General features: G+C 36.8%; 1 protein-coding gene across 1 annotated transcript; it reads left to right on the top strand.

Moving 5' to 3' along the window:
* The first annotated feature begins 19,149 nt into the window (after nt 1-19,149).
* On the top strand, nt 19,150-20,473 carry LOC130087730 (SCAN domain-containing protein 3-like). The gene is made up of 3 exons (XM_056254214.1): nt 19,150-19,172; nt 19,339-20,005; nt 20,126-20,473. Exons 1-3 carry the CDS (start codon nt 19,150-19,152, stop codon nt 20,471-20,473), a joined length of 1,038 nt encoding a protein of 345 aa, XP_056110189.1.
* Nucleotides 20,474-26,488: the final 6,015 nt, after the last annotated feature.

The raw sequence follows: 26,488 nt of genomic DNA, 5'->3' as shown, positions 1-26,488 counted from the left end.
TTTATAAATTAAAAAAATAAAAACATTTTGAGGACCCTTTGTCCAGAGATATGTTTAATAGGTTAAATATAGACTACTGTATGGCTGAGGTAACATCAGATAGAGTCTTTGAGAATACATAGTAAGCTGCCTTTTGGGGACCCTTTAGCCAGATTTTTTTTACAATGGGTGAAATACAGGCTGACTGATGTATTGTAAATGAAACATTGCCCACGAGTACTCGATCTTGAACAATCTTTACATAATGACTCCTTCTGGTGTTACATCAGACATACAGTAGTCCAATTTGAACCTACTGAACATAATTCTTGGTAAAGAGTCCTCAATCTTGAACTTTCCACACATACTGATTGACTTCATCTGAAGTTACCTCAGCCATACAAAAGTCTGATCTATTGACCATATTTCTGGCCAAAGGGTCCTCAAAATGTTTGTTTTTTACTATATAAACTTATGGACTCCTTCTGATGTTAGGTCAGCCATACAGTAGTCCATATTTTACCTAATTACATATTTCCGGCCATCAGATGTAGTCAATGAAAATGTGTAGATAGTTCAAAATCGAGTTTTCTTTTGCCAGAAATATGTTCATTAGGTCAAATATGGACTACTGACGTAACATCAAAAGGAGTCAATGAGTTTATATAGTAAAAAAACAAAAACATTTTGAGGACCATTTGGACAGAAATATGTGCAATAGGTTAAATGTGGACTATGTGGATGACGTAACATCATAAGGAGTCATTATATATAGAATGTTCAAGATCAAGTACTTTTTGACCAGAAATATATTCAGTAGGTCAAATATGGACTACTGTCTGGTGATTTAACATCAGATAGAGTCTTTGAGAATATATAGTAAGCTGCCTTTTGGGGACCCTTTGGCCAGAATTTTTTTACAATGGGTCAAATACAGGCTGGCTGATGTATAATCAAATGTAGTCAATGAGAATGTGTAGATAGTTCAAAATTGAGTTTTCTTTTGCCAGAAATATGTTCATTAGGTCAAATATGGACTACTGACGTAACATCAGAAGGAGTCAATGAGTTTATATAGTAAAAAAACAACCTTTTGAGGACCCTTTGGCAAGAGATATGTTCAATAGGTTAAATGTGGACTACTGTATGGCTGATGTAACATCATAAGGAGTCATTATATATAGAATGTTCAAGATCAAGTACTTTTTGGCCAGAAATATATATAGTAGGTCAAATATGGACTTTTTTTTTTTCCCTTACGAAAGGAAAATATATTTACCAATATATTACTTGAAATATATTGTAATATATTATTTTCCAATATATTATATATTGGAAATACATGGAATAATATATTACTGATAAATATATTATACAATATATTATATAATTATGTAATATATTGCAATATATTGCAAAATATACAAATGATTGCCGCTTTCCATATATTGCAATATATTGAGCATGAATATATAATATATGTGTTTATATATCGTAAAATATATGCAATTTTATATTTATAAATATCCAAATGTATTCCGATTTATATGGCAAAATATATTGATAATATATGTAAAGATATAGTGTCACATGTATGTTTAATATATGGTAGAATATATTTTAAATATATGTAAAATTATATGGAAATATATGTACATATATATTGTAAAATGTATGCACAATATATGTGTACATATATGTAAATATGCACATATAATACATATATGGAGATAAATACATCTAACATCTAAAATATATGAATACTTAATAAATATGCAACCTGCAATATATGTGCAAACCTTTAAACCACTTAATATCGTGCTCAAAGTAATTATTATTCAAATATAGTAATTACAGTCTACTCTTAATGGTCTTAAGCCAATCGTCAACATAACCACAGGCTCTACTCTTCAGCACAATGGTGACCCCAAAAACTCAGACATACCAGAAAACATTTTAAATTCCAAAATAATAGAACATGAAAACACTAACAGATCTCCCACTATATTAATATTGAGCAAAACACATTAAATAACACTTAATTTTAACATTTGCTCTCCTTTACCAGTCAGAAGCAAAGCATGCTGGGAACTAGAAATATGTTGTAACTCATTTCATGAATGTGAATATACATTAACATGTATATGGGAACATGTATGTGCAATAATGTACACAATAAAGGATAAAACTGTGAATATTACATGTAATACTATTTTTGTTTTCATTAATAAATATTTTATATGTATACATGATCAATGCATATATTTCAGTATATTGAAAATATAAGCACTTGTTTCCAATATATGGAAATGTATTATGTTATATATCGCATTATATTTTGCAGTATATTCCCATATATTTTTGTTCCGTAAGGATAAAAGGATATAAATGCTAATCTATTAATTAATATGTAATATTATATAAATATAAATGAAAAATCTGCAAAATAAAACAGTAAAATTCCGTAAAACTACAGTATATATATATATATAGCACATATATTGCAGTATATTAAAGCATATAAAGACAAACTATTATATGTAAAAATATAGTGACTTTTTTGGTCTTGATTGCAATATATTTGTTTTATATGTATCAATATATATACATATATGGTCTATGCATATATTGCAATATATTGGAAAATATAAATATTAAATCCCATATATGGAAATATATTGCCTAATATATCACATGATATTTTCCAATATACTGCAATATATTTTTGTTTCGTAAGGGGTATGGCTTAATTAACATCAGAATAAGTCTATGAGAGTACATTTCATGTTGCCTTTTGACAACATTTTGGCCAGAAATATGTTCAGTAGGTCAAAAAATGGACTACTGTATGGCTGACGTAACATTAGAAGAAGGGAATGAGAATGTATAGAAAGTTCATGATCGAGTACTGTCTGGCCAGAAATATGTTTATTATTTTAAATATGGACTACTCTTTGGCTGAGGTAACATCTGAAGGAGTCATTATATATAGAATGTTTGAGATCAAGTACTTTTTGGCCAAAATTATATTCAGCAGGTCAAAAATGGACTACTGCCTGGATAATTTAACATCAGATAGAGTCTATGGGAATATATAGTGTTACCTTTTGGGGACCCTTTGGCTAGAATTTTTTTCAATGGGTCAAATATAGGTTGGCTAATGTAACATCAGAAGTAGTCAATGCAAATGTGTTGAAAGTTCTATATCGAGTACTTTTTGGCCAGAAATATGTTCATTATGTCAAATATGGACTACTGTATAGCTGACCTAACATCAGAAGGAGTCTATGAGTTTATATAGTAAAAACACATTTTAAGGACCCTTTGGCCAGAGATATGTTTAAAAGATCAGATATGGACTTTTGTATGGCTGATGTAACTTCAGAAGAAGTCAATCAGTCTGTATAGAATGTTCAGATCAAGTACTTTCTGGCCAGAAATATATTGAGCAGGTCATAAATGGACTACTGTCTGGATGATTTAACATCAGAAAGAGTCTATGGGAATATGTAGTAAGTTGCCCTTTGGCCAGAAATATTTTAGATGGGCAAAATATAGGCTGGCTGATGTAACATCAGAAGTAGTCAATGAGAATGTGTAGAAAGTTCAATATCGAGGACACTTTGGTCAGAAATATGTTTAGCAGGTCAAATATGGACAACTGTCTGTCTGATTTAACATCAGAACGAGTCTTTGAGAATATAGTGTTGCCTTTTGGGCACCCTTTGGCTAAAAATATTTTCAATGGGCCAAAACAAAGCCTGGCTGATGTAACATCAGAAGTAGTCAATGAGAATGTGTAGAAAATTCCATTTCGAGTACTCTTTGGCCATAAATATATTCAGCAGGACAAATATGGACAAATGTATGGCTGATTTAACAACAGAAGGAGTCTACGAGTATATATAGTAAGTTGCCTTTTGTTGACCCTTTGGCCAGAATGTTTTTCCAAGGGTCAAATACAGGCTGGCTGACGTAACATCAGAAGTAGTCAATGAAAATATCTAGAAAGTTCAATATCGAGTACTCTTTGGCCAGAAATATGTTTGTTAGGTCAAGGATGGACTATGGCTGACGAAACATCAGGAGTCAATGAGTTTATAAATTAAAAAAATTAAAACATTTTGAGGACCCTTAGGCCAGAGATATGTTCAATAGGTTAAATATGGACTACTGTCTGGCTGATTTAACATCAGATAGAGTCTTTGAGAATATATAGTAAGTTGCCTTTTGGGGACCCTTTGGCCAGAATCTTTTTTGCAATGGGTCAAATACAGGTTGGCTGACTCAAAAAAAATACTCTTTAACTTAATAAAATTATCGACAGTGGTTGAACACAATCAAATTATTTTGAATCTATGTAAGCTCCTTGTGTTTGTGACAAAACAGCTGAATGAGAGAGAATCTATGTGAAATAGTAATGTCCAAACAAATCAATTGAATTGCTTCCCTGTAACTTAAATCTGTTAAATTTTAATTTAAATGGTTCTAATAATTTCAATGTAATTGAACATTAAACACAATTACACACTATAAAGTCTTCCCCTTTCCTAATTTTCTCAAAAACACATAAAATATCACTTAATTTCAACATTTATTCTCTCTTAATTCAGGTATATGCAAAGCATGCTGGGAACTAACAAGCACCGCCCAGTTTCAGTTAATGCAACACAAATCATTCATGTAATCCAACCCAAACGGATTAAGTAAACTTTAATTTTACATATTTAAGCAGATTGAACACAATCAAATTAAGTTTGGGCAAAATGTATAGCTATTGTGTTGCATAAGCTAATTTGAAGCAATTTGAACAATATTTTTTTATTGCAATATATTTAAAGCATTCCAGAAAAGACTTTCCGAAACTCTAACAGAAATGAAAAACTTTGCCTTTAGATTAACTTTATATTTTCTCCGAGGCCATGCACCTTGCCACCTTCTTCACAAGCCATCCGGATTTTTTTGAATTGCAAAATTAAACCCTAGTAGTTTAACGATTGATAATTAAGTATAGTGGAAATTATACAGGTTAAGTTAATTAAACGCAATACAATAGTACATAGTGTTTTGGTGGTAAAAGAAATATATGTGTGTTTACTTGAACAAAAAATATTTGGGTAAAAAGAACAATGCCACAAAACCATTTTTTTGAGTGAAGTCGATAGTTTAAAATCGAGTTTTCTTTTGCCAGAACTATGTTCATTAGGTCAACTACTGACGTAACATCAGATGGAGTCAATGAGTTTATATATAAAAAAAACAAAAACGTTTTGAGGACCCTTTGGCCAGAGATATGTTAAATAGGTTAAATGTGGACTACAGTATGGCTGATATAACATCATTATCATTATATGCATACATCATTATATATAGAATGTTCAAGATCAAGTACTTTTTTTTTTACTTTTTTGTACTCAGAAAGAGTCTTTGAGAACAAACAGTAAGTTGACCCTTTGGCCAGAAATATTTTCAATGGGCCAAATACAGGCTTGGCATAGTCGGAAGTAGACTATGAGAATGTGTAGAAAGTTCAAAATCGAGTACTCTGTGGCCAGAAATATGTTAATTAGATAAAATATGGACTACTTTATGGCTGACCTAACATCCGAAGGAGTCCATAAGTTTATATATATATATATATATATATATAAAATTAAAATAAAAACATTTTGAGGAACCATTGGCCATAAATATGTTCAATAGATCAGACACGCACTTTTGTATGGCTGATGTAACTTCAGATGAAGACAATCAGTATGTGTGGAAAGTTCAAGATTGAGGACTCTTTACCAAGAAATATGTTCAGTAGGTTCAAATTGGACTACTGTATGTCTGATGTAACACCAGGAGTCATTATGTAAAGATTGTTCAAGATCTACCTACAGTAGGTCAAATATATACGAATGTATGGCTTAATTAACATGAGAATAAGTCTATGAGAATATATTTCATGTTGCCTTTTGACAACCCTTTGGCCCGAAATATGTTCAGTAGGTCAATTTCGGACTTTTGTATGGCTGATGTAACATCAGAAGAAGTGAATGAGAATTAATAGAAAGTTCACAATCGAGTGGACAACTCTCTCACTGATTTAACATCAGAAAGAGTCTATGAGGATATGTGGTAATATGTAGTAAGTTGAGGATATGTAATATGTTTAGCAGGTCAAATATTGACAACTGTCTGGCTGATTTAATATTAGAAGGAGTCTTTGAGTTTATATTGTAAAAAACCTTTTGAGGACCCTTTGGCCAGAAATATGGACCTTTAGATCAGATATGGACCTTTGTATGGCTGATGTAACATCAGAAGAAGTCAATCAGTATGTGTAGAAAGTACTTAAATGTATAACTAACTCAGTCCGATGTGCATTGAAGAAATAACATTTGTGCTGTTGCATTGTATTGCATAAACTATCAAACATTCCTCTGGGCAATGAAAAAACAACACGTGTGCTTTCGCCAATACATACTTTAAAAAACTTATTTCACTTTTTTATGAAGGAAAATCATTGCATTAGCTGTTGAAAACAACCCACAACATATTCGTTTTTGCATTGGATTGGCATACAACTAATTTATTTGTGAACTGAAGAGAAAACATCACATGAGCTGTCGCTTTACAAAGCATACAATAACTAACTCTTTCCTTTTGTGCAACGAAGACAGCGTTGCATTGCATTGCATAAACTATCAAACTTATTCCTCTGTGCAATGAAAATTTAATTGAAATGGAAATTCAATGTGTAAGCACATATATGTAGTTTTATGTATTTTCCAACTCCTTCCATTGTGCAACGAAGACATGCTGTGGCATTGCACAGGTCTTGCAGATCAAGCGTTGTGCATTGAAGAATAACATAGAAATAATCTGCACTTTGCTGCATTGCAATGCATTCAAGAACTAACTCATTCCGTAGTGCATTGAAGGGATGTGCAATGCAATCTGCCCTTGCATTGCACATACGATCAAGCATTGTGCATTGAAGAATAACATATAAGTGATATGCACATAGTTGCATTGCAATGCATATTCAAGAACTAACTCATTCTGTAGTGCATTAAAGGGATATGCAATGCAATCTACTCTTGCATTGCATGCACATACGACCATACGATCACATACGATCAAGCGTCATTGCTTATAAGTAATATGCACTTTGTTGCATTGCAATGCATTCAAGAACTAACTCATTCCGTAATGCATTGAAGGGATGTGCAATGCATTCTGCTCTTGCAATGCATTGCACATACGATCAAGCGTTGTGCATTGAAGAATAACACATAAGTAATATCTTGCATTGCAATGCATTCAAGGACTAACTCATTACACGCAGAAGACAATATTCCTCCGCCCAGGCGAGCAACCACCAAGAAAAGGTGTTAACACCAATTCTCGCCCAGGACAACTGGAAGCAATGCACTTTGTTGCATTGCAATGCATTCAAGGACTAACTCATTCTGTAGTGGATTGAAGAGATAACATTTGTGTTGTTTCATTGAATTGCCTTAAATATCTAACTATCCATCTATTCTCTGTGCAATGAAAAGAAAATACATAAAACAACATATGCTTTCACATTGAATTTCCATACTATAACTAACTCGTTCCTTTGTGCAACGAAGACTTGCTGTGGCATTGCATTGCAGATACGATCAAACGTTGTGCATTGAAGAATGACCCATAAGTAATGTGCCCTTTATGACATTGCAATGCATTCAAGAACTAACTAATTCCGTAGTGCATTGAAGAGATGTGCAATCCAACCTGCTCTTGCCTTGCAATGCAAATACGATCAAGCATTGTGCATTGAAGAATAACACATGAGTAATATGCATGTTGCATTAAAATGCATTCAAGAACTAAATTATTCCGTAGTGCACTGAGAGATGACATTTGTGTTGTTTCATTGCATTGCGTAAAATGTCTAACTTATTCTTCTGTGCAATGAAAAGAAAACACATAAAATAACGTTTTCTCATTGAATTTCCATACTTTAACTAACTCGTTCCTTTTTTGCAACGAAGACGTGTGTTCCATTGCATTGCACATACTCTCAAGTGTTGTGCATTGAATAATGACATATAAGTAATATGGACTTTGTTGCATTCCAATGCATTCAAGAACTAACTCATTCCGTAGTGCATTGAAGATATGTGCAATGCAACTTTCTCTTGCATTGTAATGCAGATACGATCAAGCGTTATACATTGAAGAATAACATATAAGTAATATGTACTTTGTTGCATTGCAATGCATTCAACAACATACTCATTTTCAGTAGTGCATTGAAGGGATTTGCAATGCAATCTGATCTTGCATTGCATTGCACATACGATCAAGCGTTGTGCATTGAAGAATGACATAAGTCATACATATGGACTTTGTTGCATTGCAATGCATTCACAAGAACTAACTCATTCCGTAGTGCATTGAAGATATGTGCAATGCAACTTTCTCTTGCATTGTAATGCAGATACGATCAAGCGTTATGCATTGAAGAGGTAACAATTCTGTTGTTACATTGCATTGCATTCAATATTTTAAAGCATTGCTTTGCACACACGATCTAACTTTGTTCACTGAAGAATAATACTTAAGCCTGTTGCCTTGCAATGTCTACAAGATCTAAATCGTTTCGATATGCATTTAGAGATAATAGTAGTTGCATCGCATCACATAAACAGAATTAACGTATTCTCTGTGAAATGAAAAGATAACACATGACAATGTGCTTTCGCATTGCATTGCGTACTACTTACTTGCCTACTAACTTATTAATTTGTGCATAAAGGAAAATCATTAATGACAACCCACACCATATTTTTTTGCATACAACTAACTTATTCTTTTGTATACTAGACAAGAAATCTAGATATTATATGAGCTGTTGCTTTCAAATTCAATGCAATCATTAACTACCGTTGTGCAACAGAGAGATTAATATATTTGCTGCTGCATTGCATTGAACACGATCAAACTTTGTGCATAGTAGAATAAAATAAAAGCTACAGGCCTCACCTACTGAACATATTTCTGGCCAAAGAGTCCTCATTCTTGAAATCTCTACTTTCATTGAGTCCTTCTGGTTACATCAATCATACAATGGTCCATATACGATCTATTGAACATATCTCTCGCCTAAGGATCCTCAAAATATTTTTATTATATAAACTCATAGACTCCTTCTGATATTACTGTTGCAGATTTTTAACCTACTGAACATATTTCTGCCCAAAGAGTTCTCGATCTTAAAAATGTTATACATACTCATTGCCTCCTTCTGATGTTAAATCAGCCAGACAGTAGTCCATATTTGACTTGCTGAATATATTTCTGGCCAAAGAGTACAATATCTTAAACATTCTTTGCATACTCGTTGACTCCTGATGTTACATCAGTCATAAAGTAGTCCCATTGAACATATTTCTGGCCAAAGGATCCCCAAAATGTAACGTACCATATATTCTCATAGACTCTTTCTGATGTTAAATCAGCCAGAGAGTTGTCCATATTTGACCTGCTGAACGTTTTTCTGGCAAAAGAGTCCTCAATCTTGAACTTTCTACTTTCATCGAATAATCTGATGCTACATCAGTCATACAATAGTCCATTTATGATCTATTGAACATATCTCTTGACAAAGGCTCCTGAAAAGTTTTTCTTAAATATATAAACTCACAGACTCCTGATCAGCCAGACTGCCAGAGAGTCCTCGATCTTGAACTTTCTAAACTACTCATTGACTCCATCTTATGTTACGTCAGCCAATCAGAAGTCCGTTATTGACCTACTGAACCTTTCTGGCCAAAGGGTTGCCAAAAGGCAATATATTATATATTCTCATAGACTCATAGCCAGTAGTCTATATTTGACCTAATGAACATTTTTCTGGCCAAAGAGTATTTGATCTTGAACATTCTATACATAATGACTCCTTCTGATGTTGCCACAGACAAGTAGTCCATATATAATCTATTGAACATATCTTTTTTCAAAGGGTCCTCAAAAGTACCATAACTCAGAGCTCAAAACTCAGAGACTCTTTCTGATGTTAAATCAAAGGGTACAGAGCTGTCCATATTTGACCTGATGAATATATTTCTGGCCAAAGAGTCCTTAATCTTGAACTTTCTACTTTCATTGAATAATTCTGATGTTACATCAGTCATACAATAGTCCATTTATGATCTATTGAACATATCTCTGGACAAAGGCTCCTGAAAAGTTTTTCTTAAATATATAAACTCACAGACTCCTGATCAGCCAGACAGTAGTCCATATTTGACCTGCCGAACATTTTTCTGCCAGAGAGTCCTCGATCTTGAACTTTCTATACATAATGACTCCTTCTGGTGTTACCACAGACAAGTAGTCCATATCTGATCTATTGAACATATCTTTTTTCAAAGGGTCCTCAAAAGTACCATATATTCTCAGAGATAATATTTTCAATGGGTCAAAAATAGGCTGACTGACGTAATATGGACTACTGTACGGCTGAAGTAACATCAGAATGAGTCTATGAGTTTATATTTTTAAAAAAAAACATTTTGAGGACCCTTTGTCCAGATATATCTTCAAGAGATCAGATAGGGACTACTGTATGGATGAGATAACATCAGACAGCGTCAATGAGAATGTATAGAATGTTTAAGATCTCCCCTGCCAGGAATATGTTCAGTAGGTTAAATATGGACTACTGTCTGGCTGAGGTAACATCAGAAAGAGTCTATGAGAATATATAGTAAGTGCCTTTTGGGGACCCTTTGGCCAGAAACATTTTCAATGGGCCAAAAATAGGCTGGCTGATGTAACATCAGATGTACTCAATGAGAATGTGTAAAAAGTTCAATATCGAGGACTCTTTGGCCAGAAATATGTTCAGTAGGTCAAATATAGACAACTGTCTGGCTTTTGTATGGCGGATGTAACTTCATACGAAGTCAATCAGTATGTGTAGAAAGTTCAAGATTGACGACTCTTTAGCAAGATATATATGTTCAGTAGGGTGAATATGGACTACTGTATGTCTATTGTGACACCAACGAGTCATTATGTAAAGTTTGTTCAAGATCGAATCCTTTTGGGCCAGAAATATGTTCAGTAGGTCAATTACGGACGTGTGTATGGCTGACGTAACATCAGAAAAAGGGAATGAGAATGTATAGAAAGTTCATGATCGAGTACTGTTTGGCCAGATATATGTTCAGTAGGTCGAATATGAAATACTGTTTAGCTGACGTAACATCAGAGGGAGTGAATAAGAATGAATAGAAAGTTCATAATCGAGTACTGTCTGGCCAAAAATATGTTTATTATTTTAAATATGGACTACTCTTTGGCTGAGGTAACATTCGAAGGAGTCATTATATATAGAATGTTCGAGATCAAGTACTTTTTGGCCAAAAATATATTCAGCAGGTCAAAAATGGACTACTGCCTGGATGATTTAACATCAGAAAGAGTCTATGAGAATATATAGTAAGTTACCTTTTGGGGACCCTTTGGCCAGAATTTTTTTGCAATGGGTCAAATATAGGTTGGCTGACGTAACATCAGGGGCCCTATCTTGCACCCAGCGCACGATCTGAAACGCAAGTGTCAAAGCGCAAAGCGCAAGTGACTTTGTGGGCGGATCCCGGCGCTGTTGCTATTTTCCCGGCAGGATAAATGCCTCTTGCGCCTGGCGCAAATCTAAAAGAGGTTGGTCTGAAGTAGCTTCATTATTCATAGGTGTGGTTTGGGCGTAACGTGGAATAAACCAATCAGAGCGTCATCTCACATTCCCTTTAAGAGCAGGTGCGCATGTTGCATGGCGGATTGCTATTATAACGGCGGATTCACCAGGCGCGCGTCAGGAGCGGTTCACAGCCGAGGAGACCGACGTTCTTGTCAGGACCGTGAAAGACAGAGAAGTGACGTTGTATTGCGTGTTTTGCGTGCACCTGTAAACTATGGCATAAACCCTCATGCAAACACCCTCAGACGGCACTGTTTATTGACTGTCTGAAGTAGAATGCATGCAGAAATAACAAGAAATTCAACGTTCAAATCAGACTTATCTATCTATCTATCTATCTATCTATCTATCTATCTATCTATCTATCTATCTATCTATCTATCTATCCATCTATCTATCTATCGTGGGTGGGTTTCTCCCATCCCCATACAAATCAGCGTCGGTTAAACAGGCGTGGGAGGAAAAAAAACTAAATTTTCATGGACACCACAATGATTTCCCTCATGTGTTAATATTTTTCCTTGTTATAATGTATGATTTGCAAAAATAAAAACTGCTGCATCTGTGTTGATGAGATAATCAAAGTGTATGCGCGTTGTGCACCCGCTACATTATGGCCAAGCATGCGCGCTTAAAATAGCATAATGAACAACGCGCAACGCGCCACTGACTTTAGACTAGGTTTTTTCTGGTCAGTGGCGCAATTGTTTTATAGAACAGCAAAATAGCATGAGGGAAAGTTTGCGCCGGAACACGCCTCCTCTTTGCGCTGAACCGCCCCGGGGAGCGCAAGTGTATTTCTTAGTTAACCGACGTGCGTCTGTGGAGGGAAAAGTCCGCTTTGCGCGGGTGCAAAATAGGAATGATACATGCGTCAGTGTACAAAGTCATTTGCGCCGAGTGCAAGATAGAGCCCCAGAAGTAGTCAATGCAAATGTGTTGAAAGTTCTATATCGAGTACTTTTTGGCCAGAAATATGTTCAATAGATCAGATACAGACTTTTGTATGGCTGATGTAACTTCAGATGAAGTCAATCAGTATGTGTGGAAAGTTCAAGATTGAGGACTCTTTACCAAGAAATATGTTCAGTAGGTTCAAATTGGACTACTGTACGGCTGAAGTAACATCAGAATGAGTCTATGAGTTTATATTTTAAAAAAAAAAACATTTTGAGGACCCTTTGTCCAGATATATCTTCAAGAGATCAGATAGGGACTACTGTATGGATGAGATAACATCAGACAGCGTCAATGAGAATGTATAGAATGTTTAAGATCTCCCCTGCCAGGAATATGTTCAGTAGGTTGCTGTCTGGCTGAGGTAACATCAGAAAGAGTCTATGAGAATATATAGTAAGTGCCTTTTGGGGACCCTTTGGCCAGAAACATTTTCAATGGGCCAAAAATAGGCTGGCTGATGTAACATCAGATGTACTCAATGAGAATGTGTAAAAAGTTCAATATCGAGGACTCTTTGGCCAGAAATATGTTCAGTAGGTCAAATATAGACAACTGTCTGGCTTTTGTATGGCGGATGTAACTTCATACGAAGTCAATCAGTATGTGTAGAAAGTTCAAGATTGACGACTCTTTAGCAAGATATGAACATTCAGTAGGGTGAATATGGACTACTGTATGTCTATTGTGACACCAGGAGTCATTATGTAAAGTTTGTTCAAGATCGAATCCTTTTGGGCCAGAAATATGTTCAGTAGGTCAATTACGGACGTGTGTATGGCTGACGTAACATCAGAAAAAGGGAATGAGAATGTATAGAAAGTTCATGATCGAGTACTGTTTGGCCAAAAATATGTTTATTATTTTAAATATGGACTACTCTTTGGCTGAGGTAACATTCGAAGGAGTCATTATATATAGAATGTTCGAGATCAAGTACTTTTTGGCCAAAAATATATTCAGCAGGTCAAAAATGGACTACTGCCTGGATGATTTAACATCAGAAAGAGTCTATGAGAATATATAGTAAGTTACCTTTTGGGGACCCTTTGGCCAGAATTTTTTTGCAATGGGTCAAATATAGGTTGGCTGACGTAACATCAGAAGTAGTCAATGCAAATGTGTTGAAAGTTCTATATCGAGTACTTTTTGGCCAGAAATATGTTCAATAGATCAGATACAGACTTTTGTATGGCTGATGTAACTTCAGATGGAGTCAATCAGTATGTGTGGAAAGTTCAAGATTGAGGACTCTTTACCAAGAAATATGTTCAGTAGGTTCAAATTGGACTACTGTATGTCTGATGTAACACCAGAAGGAGTCATTATGTAAAGATTGTTCAAGATCGAGTACTCTTGGACCAAAAAAGATATACACTAGGTCAAATATATACGACTGTATGGCTTAATTAACATCAGAATAAGTCTATGAGAATATATTTCATGTTGCCTTTTGACAACCCTTTGGCCAGAAATATGTTCAGTAGGTCAAAAAATGGACTACTCAGAAGAAGTGAATGAGAATGTATAGAAAGTTCATGATCGAGTACTGTTTGGGCAGATATATGTTCAGTAGGTCAAAAAATGGACTACTGTATGGCTGACGTAACATCAAAAGGAGTGAATAAGAACGAATAGAAAGTTCATGATCGAGTACTTTCTGGCCAGAAATATGTTTATAATTTTAATTATGGACTTCTCTATGGCTGAGGTAACATCCGAAGGACTCATTATATATAGAATGTTCAAGATCAAGTACTTTGTGGCCAGAAATATATTCAGCAGGTCATAAATGGACTACTGTCTGGATGATTTAACATCAGAAAGAGTCTATGAGAATATGTAGTAAGTTGCCCTTTGGCCAGAAATATTTTAGATGGGCAACATATAGGCTGGCTGATATAGCATCAGAAGTAGTCAATGAGAATGTGTAGAAAGTTCAATATCGAGGACACTTTGGTCAGAAATACGTTTAGCAGGTCAAATATGGACAACTGTCTGGCTGATTTAACATCAGAAAGAGTCTTTGAGAATATAAAGTAAGTTGCCTTTTGGGCACCCTTTGGCTAAAAATATTTTCTATGGACCAAAATATAGCCTGGCTGATGTAACATCAGAAGTAGTCAATGAGAATATGTAGAAAATTCCATATCGAGTACTCTTTGGCCATAAATATGTTCAGCAGGACAAATATGGACAACTGTATGGCTGCTTTAACAACAGACGGAGTCTACGAGTATATATAGTAAGTTGACTTTTGTTTTCATTGGGTCAAATATAGGCTGGCTGACGTAACATCAGAAGTAGTCAATGAGAATATCTAGAAAATTTAATATCGAGTACTCTATGGCCATAAACATGTTCAGCAGGACAAATATGGACAACTGTTTGGCTGACGAAACATCAGAAGGAGTCAATGAGTTTATATAGTAAAAAAAAAAAACATTTTGAGGACCCTTTGTCCATAGATATGTTCAATAGGTTAAATATAGACTACTGTATGGCTGAGGTAACATCAGAAGGAGTCACTATATAGAATGTTCAAGATCAAGTACTTTTTGACCAGAAATATATTCAGTAGGTCAAATATGGACTGCTGTCTGGCTGATTTAACATCAGATAGAGTCTTTGAGAATATATAGTAAGCTGCCTTTTGGGGACCCTTTAGCCAGATTTTTTTTACAATGGGTGAAATACAGGCTGGCTGATGTATTGTAAATGAAACATTGCCCACGAGTACTCGATCTTGAACAATCTTTACATAATGACTCCTTCTGGTGTTACATCAGACATACAGTAGTCCAATTTGAACCTACTGAACATAATTCTTGGTAAAGAGTCCTCAATCTTGAACTTTCCACACATACTGATTGACTTCATCTGAAGTTACCTCAGCCATACAAAAGTCTGATCTATTGAACATATTTCTGGCCAAAGGGTCCACAAAATGTTTGTTTTTTACTATATAAACTTATGGACTCCTTCTGATGTTAGGTCAGCCATACAGTAGTCCATATTTTACCTAATTACATATTTCCGGCCATCAGATGTAGTCAATGAAAATGTGTAGATAGTTCAAAATCGAGTTTTCTTTTGCCAGAAATATGTTCATTAGGTCAAATATGGACTACTGACGTAACATCAAAAGGAGTCAATGAGTTTATATAGTAAAAAAACAAAAACATTTTGAGGACCATTTGGACAGAAATATGTTCAATAGGTTAAATGTGGACTATGTGGATGACGTAACATCATAAGACTTCTATATATAGTCATTATATATAGAATGTTCAAGATCAAGTACTTTTTGACCAGAAATATATTCAGTAGGTCAAATATGGACTACTGTCTGGTGATTTAACATCAGATAGAGTCTTTGAGAATATATAGTAAGCTGCCTTTTGGGGACCCTTTGGCCAGAATTTTTTTTACAATGGGTCAAATACAGGCTGGCTGATGTATAATCAGATGTAGTCAATGAGAATGTGTAGATAGTTCAAAATTGAGTTTTCTTTTGCCAGAAATATGTTCATTAGGTCAAATATGGACTACTGACGTAACATCAGAAGGAGTCAATGAGTTTATATAGTAAAAAAACAACCTTTTGAGGACCCTTTGGCAAGAGATATGTTCAATAGGTTAAATGTGGACTACTGTATGGCTGATGTAACATCATAAGGAGTCATTATATATAGAATGTTCAAGATCAAGTACTTTTTGGCCAGAAATATATATAGTAGGTCAAATATGGACTTTTTTTTTTCCCTTACGAAAGGAAAATATATTTACCAATATATTACTTGAAATATATTGTAATATATTATTTTCCAATATATTATATATTGGAAATACATGGAATAATATGTTAATGATAAATATATTATACAATATATTATATATTCATGTAATATATTGCAATATATTGCAAAATATACAAATGATTGCCGCTTTCCATATATTGCAATATATTGAGCATGAATATATAATATATGTGTTTATATATCGTAAAATATATGCAATTTTATATTTATAAATATCCAAATGTATTCCGATTTATATGGCAAAATGTATTGATAATATATGTAAAGATATAGTGTCACATGTATGTTTAATATATGGTAGAATATATGTCAAAATTATATGGAAATATATGTACATATATATTGTAAAATGTATGCACAATATATGTGTACATATATGTGAATATGCACATATAATGCATGTACATATATGGAGATAAATACATGTAACATCTAAAATATATGAATACTTAATAAATATGCAACCTGCAATATATGTGCAAACCTTTATACCACTTAATATCGTGCTCAAAGTAATTATTATTCAAATATAGTAATTAAAGTCTACTCTTAATGGTCTCAAGCCAATCGTCAACATAACCACAGGCTCTACTCTTCAGCACAATGGTGACCCCAAAAACTCAGACATACCAGAAAACATTTTAAATTCCAAAGTAATAGAACATGAAACACTAACAGATCTCCCACTATATTAATATTGAGCAAAACACATTAAATAACACTTGATTTTAACATTTGCTCTCCTTTACCAGTCAGAAGCAAAGCATGCTGGGAACTAGAAATATGTTGTAACTCATTTCATGAATGTGAATATACATTAACATGTATATGGGAACATGTATGTGCAATAATGTACACAATAAAGGATAAAACTGTGAATATTACATGTAATACTATTTTTGTTTTCATTAATAAATATTTTATATGTATTAATACATAGCCATACATGATCAATGCATATATTTCAGTATATTGAAAATATAAGCACTTGTTTCCAATATATGGAAATGTATTATGTTATATATCGCATTATATTTTGCAGTATATTCCCATATATTTTTGTTCCGTAAGGATAAAAGGATATAAATGCTAATCTATTAATTAATATGTAATATTATATAATTATAAATGAAAAATCTGCAAAATAAAACAGTAAAATTCCGTAAAACTACAGTATATATATATATATATATATATAGCACACATATTGCAGTATATTAAAGCATATAAAGACAACCTATTATATGTAAAAATATAGTGACTTTTTTGGTCTTGATTGCAATATATTTGTTTTATATGTATCAATATATATACATATATGGTCTATGCATATATTGCAATATATTGGAAAATATAAATATTAAATCCCATATATGGAAATATATTGCCTAATACAATAGTCACATCCATGTGATAGTCCTCTTACAACGAACACACTGCTGAAGTTTCATCAAGATCAGTTAATGTATGCAGAAGTTATAACACACTTCCTGTTTCTTGTTTCTCGCCATAAATTCGTTTCCTCGCCACGGCCAAACCGTTCGAGATATCAAAAATCCCCTGGCAATTTTTCATTCGTGTTTGATTTATGGACCATGTTTTCGGACCCCGTTCCAGGGGGCGCTGTCGAGCCCCCCGGCCACGCCCGGAAACCAGCTTCAGCCCACCCCTGATGGCCGCGGATTCTGACATGTGTGCAAAGTTTCAAGAGTTTTCGAGCATGTTAAGGGCCCCAAAAGTGCCCGAATAGTCGTAAGAAAAATAATAATAGAGAAAAAAAAATATATATATATATAAATATAGCTGCGAGCAGTGATTGCGGGCCCAAGCCGGTGGCACCGCAACCCCGGAGCCTTTAGTTACCTAAAGGCACCGGAGTGGCGGTGCCGCCGGCTTTGGCCCTTCATCACTGCTCGCAGCTATATTTATATATATATATATAAACAAGCCGGTGGCACTGCCACCCCGGTGCCTTTAGGGTTACTGTGCACGACGTGCAAAAACGTAACCCCGCTTTCACTGTCGCCCTACGGTCTCATGGATTTAACGGACACATGAAATAAGTACACAAGACCGAAAATTAATATGAAGTGTACCATTTTGGACAGGGCCTATGATCGTGAATCACAATAGCCACATATATGAGATAATTTAAATTTAGAATCATTTTTAATGTCATAGGACAGGGATGGGCAACTGGCGGCCCGCGGGCCGCATGCGGCCCGCCTCCTCACTCAGTGCGGCCCGCGGGTCAATTTTCAAATACCATAGAAATGTTGTTCTCTTACGAGATGTTCTCTCGTATTGCGTAAGAAGCTTACGCTACGGGAAAGGTCATCTTTTCTCGAGATATGAAGCCAAAAATGATCCTTAATTTTGCATAATTGTCAACGCAGTGCAGCAGCTAGCAGACCTAGAGCGGGCTGTCTAGCGCGCTCATTGGCTGCTCCGCAGCAACTGTAGCAGCCTACCAGCGAGCCTGGCGTGACGTCGCGTCCAATGGAGGCGCGCGCGCCCGAACGCGTCACAGCCCGCCAAAAGGGGTTTTACTACATCTGAACAAATTCCAAATGGTAATGATACAGTATACCGATAGAGGGCGCCTCCTATGCAAAACTCTTAGTCGGACCTGCTTCACTACAGTCAACGATGAAGATAAAGAACCATGAGAGGTAAAAAAAGAAAACTGGATCAAGAGAATCGTACTTTTCAGACGAGATGGGAAACAGATTATCTGTTTACAGAATTCAAAGGTAGACCTATGTGTTTAGTGTGTTTGGAAACAAGATCGGTATTCAAAGATTTCAACTTAAGTCGCCATTACAATACCACACACAGGGACAAATATGGAAAGTACACCGGAGCTGCTAGGTCCGCTGTTATAGCTGACCTGAAAGTGAAGCTCAATCAACAACAGAGTATTTTTACCAGAATTACATCCACACAGGAGTCTGCCCTCAAGGCGTCTTACTCTGTGGCACTGGAGCTTGCTAAAGCCAAGAAGCCCTTGTCAGATGGCGAAATGGTGAAGAGGTGTGCAATGGAAATGGCCAAATCATTTGGAGACGAGGATATGGCTAAAAACTTTGAAACTGTCTCCTTGTCCCGTCGCACAGTGACACGCAGAATTTTTGACATCCATAATCACGTCGATGGCAAACGGAAACAAGTCATGCACGACTGCAAATACTTCTCATTAGCGTTGGATGAGAGCACAGATGTGACGGATATTAGCCAGCTACTGATTTTCACTAGAACGATTGACAGTTCATTTGTTGTACACGAAGAACTTTTAAAATTGGTGTCGTTGCACAACACTACTAAAGGGACGGATATTTTCAACGCCGTTAAAAGTGTTGTGAATGAGTACTATGGTGGCTTTGACAAGCTGTCAGCCGTCGTTACTGATGGCGCACCTGCGATGCAAGGAAAACACAATGGTTTCGCCGGGCTCCTCCAACAGAGTGGGGTGGACTGTCCTATACTGCATTGCATCATCCATCAGGTGAGTTGTTTTATCTTCAGCTCACTTTTTATTAATATGAATATGGGCGGCCTTATGAGATTAATATGACAGGATGTGTAGATTTTAGCGCTGAATCTAATCTTTATTTTAATTCTACAGGAGGCTCTCTGTGCCAAGACACTTAACTTCAGTCACGTTATGGATCTGGTGACTAAAGTTACAAATCTCATCCGAGGAGGGAATAGGTCTCTCAGTCACAGGAGGTTTGTAGCTTTTTTGGATGAAGTGAGCGCGGCGTATGGGGATTTACAAATGCACACCGAGATTAGATGGATGAGCCGAGGAAAGTGTCTGGAGCGTTTTTTTGCGTTGCGCACCGAACTGCCTGTGTTTTTGGAGGACAGTGTTCGAGGCGATACAAGTGCCTACACCCGAAACTCAGAGACACCGAATTTCTTTGCGATATGGCCTTCCTTACGGACGTTACCTCACACCTCAATCACCTGAACACACAGTTACAGGGGCGAGGCCAAACTGTATCCGACCTTTACGCACACATGAATGCATTTCGGCGTAAATTAGAGCTTTTCAAAGAAGGATTTTCATCCAATTGTCAAAATTTTGCACACTTTCCCGCTTGTGAAGAGATCCGGAGAGATGTCCCTGAATGCGAGAAAAATTTTCACAAATACAGAGCCGACATCGAAACACTGCAGCAGCAGTTTAAGTGCCGCTTCCATGATTTCCACGCCATGCAGCCACGAATAGCGTTATTCACTGACCCACTCTCTGCTGCTGTCAGCGAGCAACCCTCCGAGTTGCAGCTTGAACTTTGCGAAATTCAGTCAGACCCGTTTTTTCAAGCAAAGCGCAGTGAGAGGGGAGTTTCATTTTGGAGGTTACTACCAGAGTCTCGCTTTCCACTTCTCAGGGATTTTGCACTGTCAATGGCCAGCATGTTTGGGAGCACGTACATTTGCGAGAGCAACTTCTCCACAATGAAACATATAAAGTCGAAAGAGAGAAACAGGATCAGCGATGACGTTCTGTTTCAGCTCATGAGGATTGGCTGCACTAACATTGACATTGACATCCAGTCTATTGCACGCCAGCAGGAGAGACCACAAGTATCTCATCAACTTTAAACTTTCCCCCCCTGTAGGTGAGATATAGCCTATGGTGGAAAGTATGCTTATGTTTTTCTGAGAGCCCACAATGTTTGCACGGGAATAATAATAATAAAAAAAAGGTTTGCTACTCAGTAATGTTTTGTTTTTTTATGTTAAAAGTTCATTAATGAATAGAAGCAGAAAAAAATAGATTTGAGTAAAAAAATACTAGAGTATGGAAATGCAGGTTGGTTCACTAAACATTACAGAGTCTGTAATACAGACATACATATGTTTTGTTCTTCTAAAATGGTAGCTCTAATTTTCCAATATCCCATTAAGTTTTTCACTTAATAGGCTACTTTTCAGTTTTGTGCCATCATTGGTTGTTTTTTGAGAGCCCAACATGTTTGCACTTGAATAATATTAAAAAATGTTTGCCACAGTAATGTTTTATTTGTTTATGTTAAAAGTTCATTCATGAAAAGAAGCAGAAAAAATAATTGAATATGGACATGCAGGTTGATTCACTAAGCAGAGTCTGTAATACATACATACATACATACATTGTTTTCTTCTAAAATGGTACCTCTAATTTTTCAATATCCCATTGGTGGAAGTGCACAGTCACATTTGGCCCTCTGATAGTGACGATAAAATATTTGTGGCCCTCACTATCATCAAAGTTGCCCATCCCTGTCATAGGATGTCATAGGTCAATCTGTTTTGCAGCACTTAAATGTGTAAATCCAGAAGCCCAGTATTTATCTGGAGGTCTTTGCCCTTTGCCTGTCAACCTGGTTTGTCTCTGCCTTTTCTGTTCTGCCCTGTTTGCCATTTCTTAATAAAAAGCTGCAAATGGATCCCCCTGGCCTGACCCTGCCTCGTTACAACACATATGCTGCATCTGCTCGCTATCCGCCGAACGGCTCTGGTAGTTCTGCTTCAGCACTGATGATGTTGTAGGAATAGTGCGCTCTGGTTGGTCTGGATTATTCGGGATTTTTTATTTTATACAGAAATAAGTTATTTATAATTTAGATGAGAATAAAGTTAGTGTTGATTAAAATGAAGGAAAACAAATATATTGATCTGAAATATAGCACATAAATTTCAAATTAATTTAGGTTCAATTACCAAACATACAATCTTAATTTAATTTAAAGCAAACAATACATTTAAATACATTTAAATTATGACTAGTCAGAATGGCATTGTAGATATCTCAAACTGGAGTTAGGGAAAGTCATAAACAGGGGCGACAGTGGCTCAGTGGTTCACGTAGGTTGTCTACAAACCGGAAGGTTGGTGGTTCAATCCCCAGTTCCACCTGACCAAGTGTCGAGGTGTCCATGAGCAAGACACCTAACCCCAGCTGCTCCCGACGAGCTGGATGGCGCCTTGCATGGCTGACACCGCCGTCGGTGTGTGAATGGGTGAATGTGAGGCAATATGTAAAGCGCTTTGGTGGCCATTGGGTCTGTGAAAGCGCTATATAAATGCAGTCCATTTACCATTTAATTGTAGATATCTATTATCAAGTTATAGATATCTTGAAATTCATTTAGATTAGAGATATCTGAAATTTGATATCTGTAACTTTCATTTTATTGGGTTAGCTATGCGCACTGTGATTGGCTCATCGCGTTTGGGGGCGTGGCTTAGCCATAGGTCAATTACGTTACAGATGTCTTAAATGATAATACAAACTATCCAAAATATAATTACGACTTGTCAGAAAGACGTTGTTGATATCTACAATGTTAATTCCGGATAGTCAAACTTAGCTTTTAAATGTTAAAAGGGCTTGCCATACAGAGACGTAGGCTCAGAGAGAGGCTCACCATATTCAAACCAAAATATCTGACTTCCTGTTGGTCGGAGCTAATGACTGTAAATTAGAAAGTTGTCCGGCTCGAGGAGAACAATATACATACCGATTTTTGTAACTGTAGATAAAACTAATCCCCCCACTTTTGACAAAAGGTGGCGCTACTGAGCCCTCACCACGCCCGTTTCTGAAACTTTGCACATGTCTACTGGCTAATAAATGTAATGTGTCTGTCGAGTTTTATGCAATTTCAAGCATGCTAAGAGTCTCAAAAGCATCAAACAAGAATATTAAAGTTTGATGCGTTGCCACGGCAACAGTATCTAAGATATCAATAATATTTTCACAGGTCTACATCTGCCGTGTTTTACATTATACACATAAAGTTGGAAGCAAATCGGGTAAAAATAAGAGGGTTATTTCAAAGCATTTTGAAAGTGACACACTTCCTGCTGCCAGTTGGTGGCGCTATAACTTTGACTCACAATAGTCACATCCATGTGACCGGCCTCTTACAACGAACACACTGCTGAAGTTTCACCAAGATCAGTTAATGTATAAAGAAGTTATAACACACTTCCTGTTTCTCTTTTCGCGCCATAATTTCGTTTCCTCGCCATGGCCAAACCGTTCGAGATATCAAAAATCCCCTGGCAATTTTTCATCCTCAATGTCTTGACTTCATGTTGACCGAGTTTTGTGCCGTGTGTTTGAATTCTCTAGGAGGAGCATTTCAAATTCCATTGCATGCGTTTTCCAAACAACCCTAAATAGCCGACTTCCTGTTGGGCTGGGGTAAAAAGTAAGAGTATGAAGGATATATGAACCGATGAGATCTATATGTGTACTGAGTTTCATATTATTACATGCAAACGTGTTTGATTTATGGACCAAGTTTTCGGACCCCGTTCCAGGGGGCGCTGTCGAGCCCCCCTGCCACGCCCGGGTACCAGCTTCAGCCCGGCCCTGATGGCCGCGGGTTCTGACCCGTGTGCAAAGTTTCAAGAGTTTTTGAGCATGTTAAGGGCCCCAAAAGTGCCTGAATAGTCGTTAGAATTTTTTTTTTAAATGTATCCTAAGGAAAACAATAGGGTCTTCGCCCTTTCAGGGCTTGGGCCCTAATAATAATCCTAAGGAAAACAATAGGGCCTTCGCCTTTTCAAGGCTTGGGCCCTAATATTAATAATCTTTAGGAAAACATTAGGGCCTTCGCCTTTTCAAGGCTTGGGCCCTAATAAACAGAGCAATTCCAAGAGGGTCCTCACACCATCGGTGCTCAGGCCCTAATTAGACGCCTTGACCGATACAGGCTATAATTTTTTTTCACCTTTAAAATAGATTAGCAATTACTATATAATGATTAACAGATCGATTTATTAAACGTTTAGTTGAATATATATAGGGAAATATATTAATCAAAGGTTTATTATCACTATTTGAATATATTTTAACTAATGAACTATTTGGCATCATTCAATGTAAAAATTATTGTAATGTTACTAAAATATATCTTCGCTGAGGCACACATTACTTACCTCATATTTTTGCAAGAGATATTTGTATGCTGTGACTAACAAGTCCAAGTAACCTTTTTTATAGTCTATGGAAGACTCATGAAAAATGTAGTGCCTGTGAGGACTAATTGGGTGTATATAGTCTCCATTAAATTATGGAGAATGTGCATATAATTAATCATATTGATCTACTGCCACACAACATCATGGCTAGTACTAACTGTAATTGGCAATTTCAGGTGATGTGAACATTACATGTCCACATATTTCAAATCTGATGTTTGGGCAATGTGCATTGTTGTAGTAAAGAACTTGTTTTGCCAATATTCTTGTTTATTCTGTAGATGGAGATTGGTGATTCATGGTGGTATCGATGGTTTCAGCCGACTAATAGTTTATCTTTCTGCGTCTCCAAATAACCAAGCATCCACTGTGCTCAGCAGCTTCATATCTGCTGTTAATCAATAAGGTATGCCATCAAGAGTCCGATCTGACAAAGGTGGGGAGAATATTGCAGTTGCTGATGAGTACATGGTGCACACAGCGAAGAAAACAGGAATTCTCATATATACATATATATAATATATATTTATTTACATCAGATTATACATTTATGCATGTATGTATGTATATTATGGAGTATATAGAGTATATATTTACCCTTAAAGGTGCATAAGTGATTTCTGAGAAACACTGTTGATATTTGAAATTGACATCCCTATTGCTGATTGCCTATAAAAGTGTTTTGTTGCTTGGTCTGATTGGTCAGTGTAATAAGGTTCAGTTGTTATGGGAAGAAGGAGGCGGGAACCGGCGAACATTCAACAAGTTTAATTATAAAATAAACAAATACAAAAAGAAAGTAAAAGACAGCAGCCCCTCACGGACGACTGCTGTCACATAATAAAACACCAACAAAACAAAACACAGGTTCAGGCCTGTTCCTCTCTCGATATCCACTGTCGTCGCTCATCCTTTTATGCTTCCGCTCCTCCGTGAGAGATACGAGACCGGTGCGTCGCGCAGGTGTCGCACATCAGTAATCACGCCACCGGCCTCGCGCTACTCTCTCACGGCCCTTGGCCTCATCCTGCTCGCCACATACCCCCATCACCCCTTGCAGGCTGGGGGGTACTCCCGAGACTGCACTCTACTCCCCCCCACCCCCTCCCCCGGGGGGACCTGACACGGCAAAAAATCTTGGTCCGGTTCCCACAACGGGCTGCCATCTGGTCCTCCACCAGCTGGGCGATCTTCTCCGCGGTGCCTGGCGGTGGCACTGGATAGCCCTTGGTGGGCGGCTCGACACTCCTCCGCCGCCTGGTGGACGGCGACGGCTCCTCCGGGTTCGGGCGGACGGCAGGAGTCCCCCGTTCCCTGCTCCTCCCCTTCATGGCGGATGGCAGCAGGTTCCGGCCCACGGCGAACGGCGCTGACTCCTCCGCTCCGTCACGGACGGCAGCCGCTCGACTGTCCCCCCGGCAACTCACTCCAGCGCACCGCCTCGAGCGTCCATGGTGACGGACTCTGCCCACCATGCTCGATGGCACCGCGGATTCCCCACAGCGGCGAGGACTCTTTGACAGCGCGTTCCTCTGGAAGGAGGCGGGAACCGGCGAACATTCAACAAGTTTAATAATAAAATAAACAAATACAAAATGAAAGTAAAAGACAGCAGCCCCTTACGGACGACTGGGTGTCGCGCAGGTGTCGCTCATCAGTAATCACGCCACCGGGTCGCGCTGCTCTCTCACGGCCCTCTGCCTCGTCCTGCTCGCCACAGTCAGATCCACTTTTTTTCTTCTATGTATACAGCCAGGACTATGTACAAACATATTTTTTTCAGCACACACAGAATAGACATCTAGCAAATATTCACAAAATTGTTTGTTTCTTAGAAATCACATACTGCACCTTTAATTCTTAAGCCATTGTATTAGGAAAAATCACACTGTAAAAAAATTCTAACCTCCCAACTCAAAATTTTCTAGTGACAAAAGTTATTGAACAAATTACAATTTTGAATTTCACTTGGGCCAAATGAAAAAATTTAGATGTGACCAGTCAC

Source organism: Rhinichthys klamathensis, unplaced genomic scaffold (genome assembly GCF_029890125.1).
Source record: "Rhinichthys klamathensis goyatoka isolate OS25496 unplaced genomic scaffold, OSU_Roscu_1.1 h1tg000111l_1, whole genome shotgun sequence".
Taxonomy (NCBI): Eukaryota; Metazoa; Chordata; class Actinopteri; order Cypriniformes; family Leuciscidae; genus Rhinichthys; species Rhinichthys klamathensis.
The sequence above is the reverse complement of the archived record's forward strand: the minus strand, read 5'-3'. Positions and strand labels throughout refer to the sequence as shown.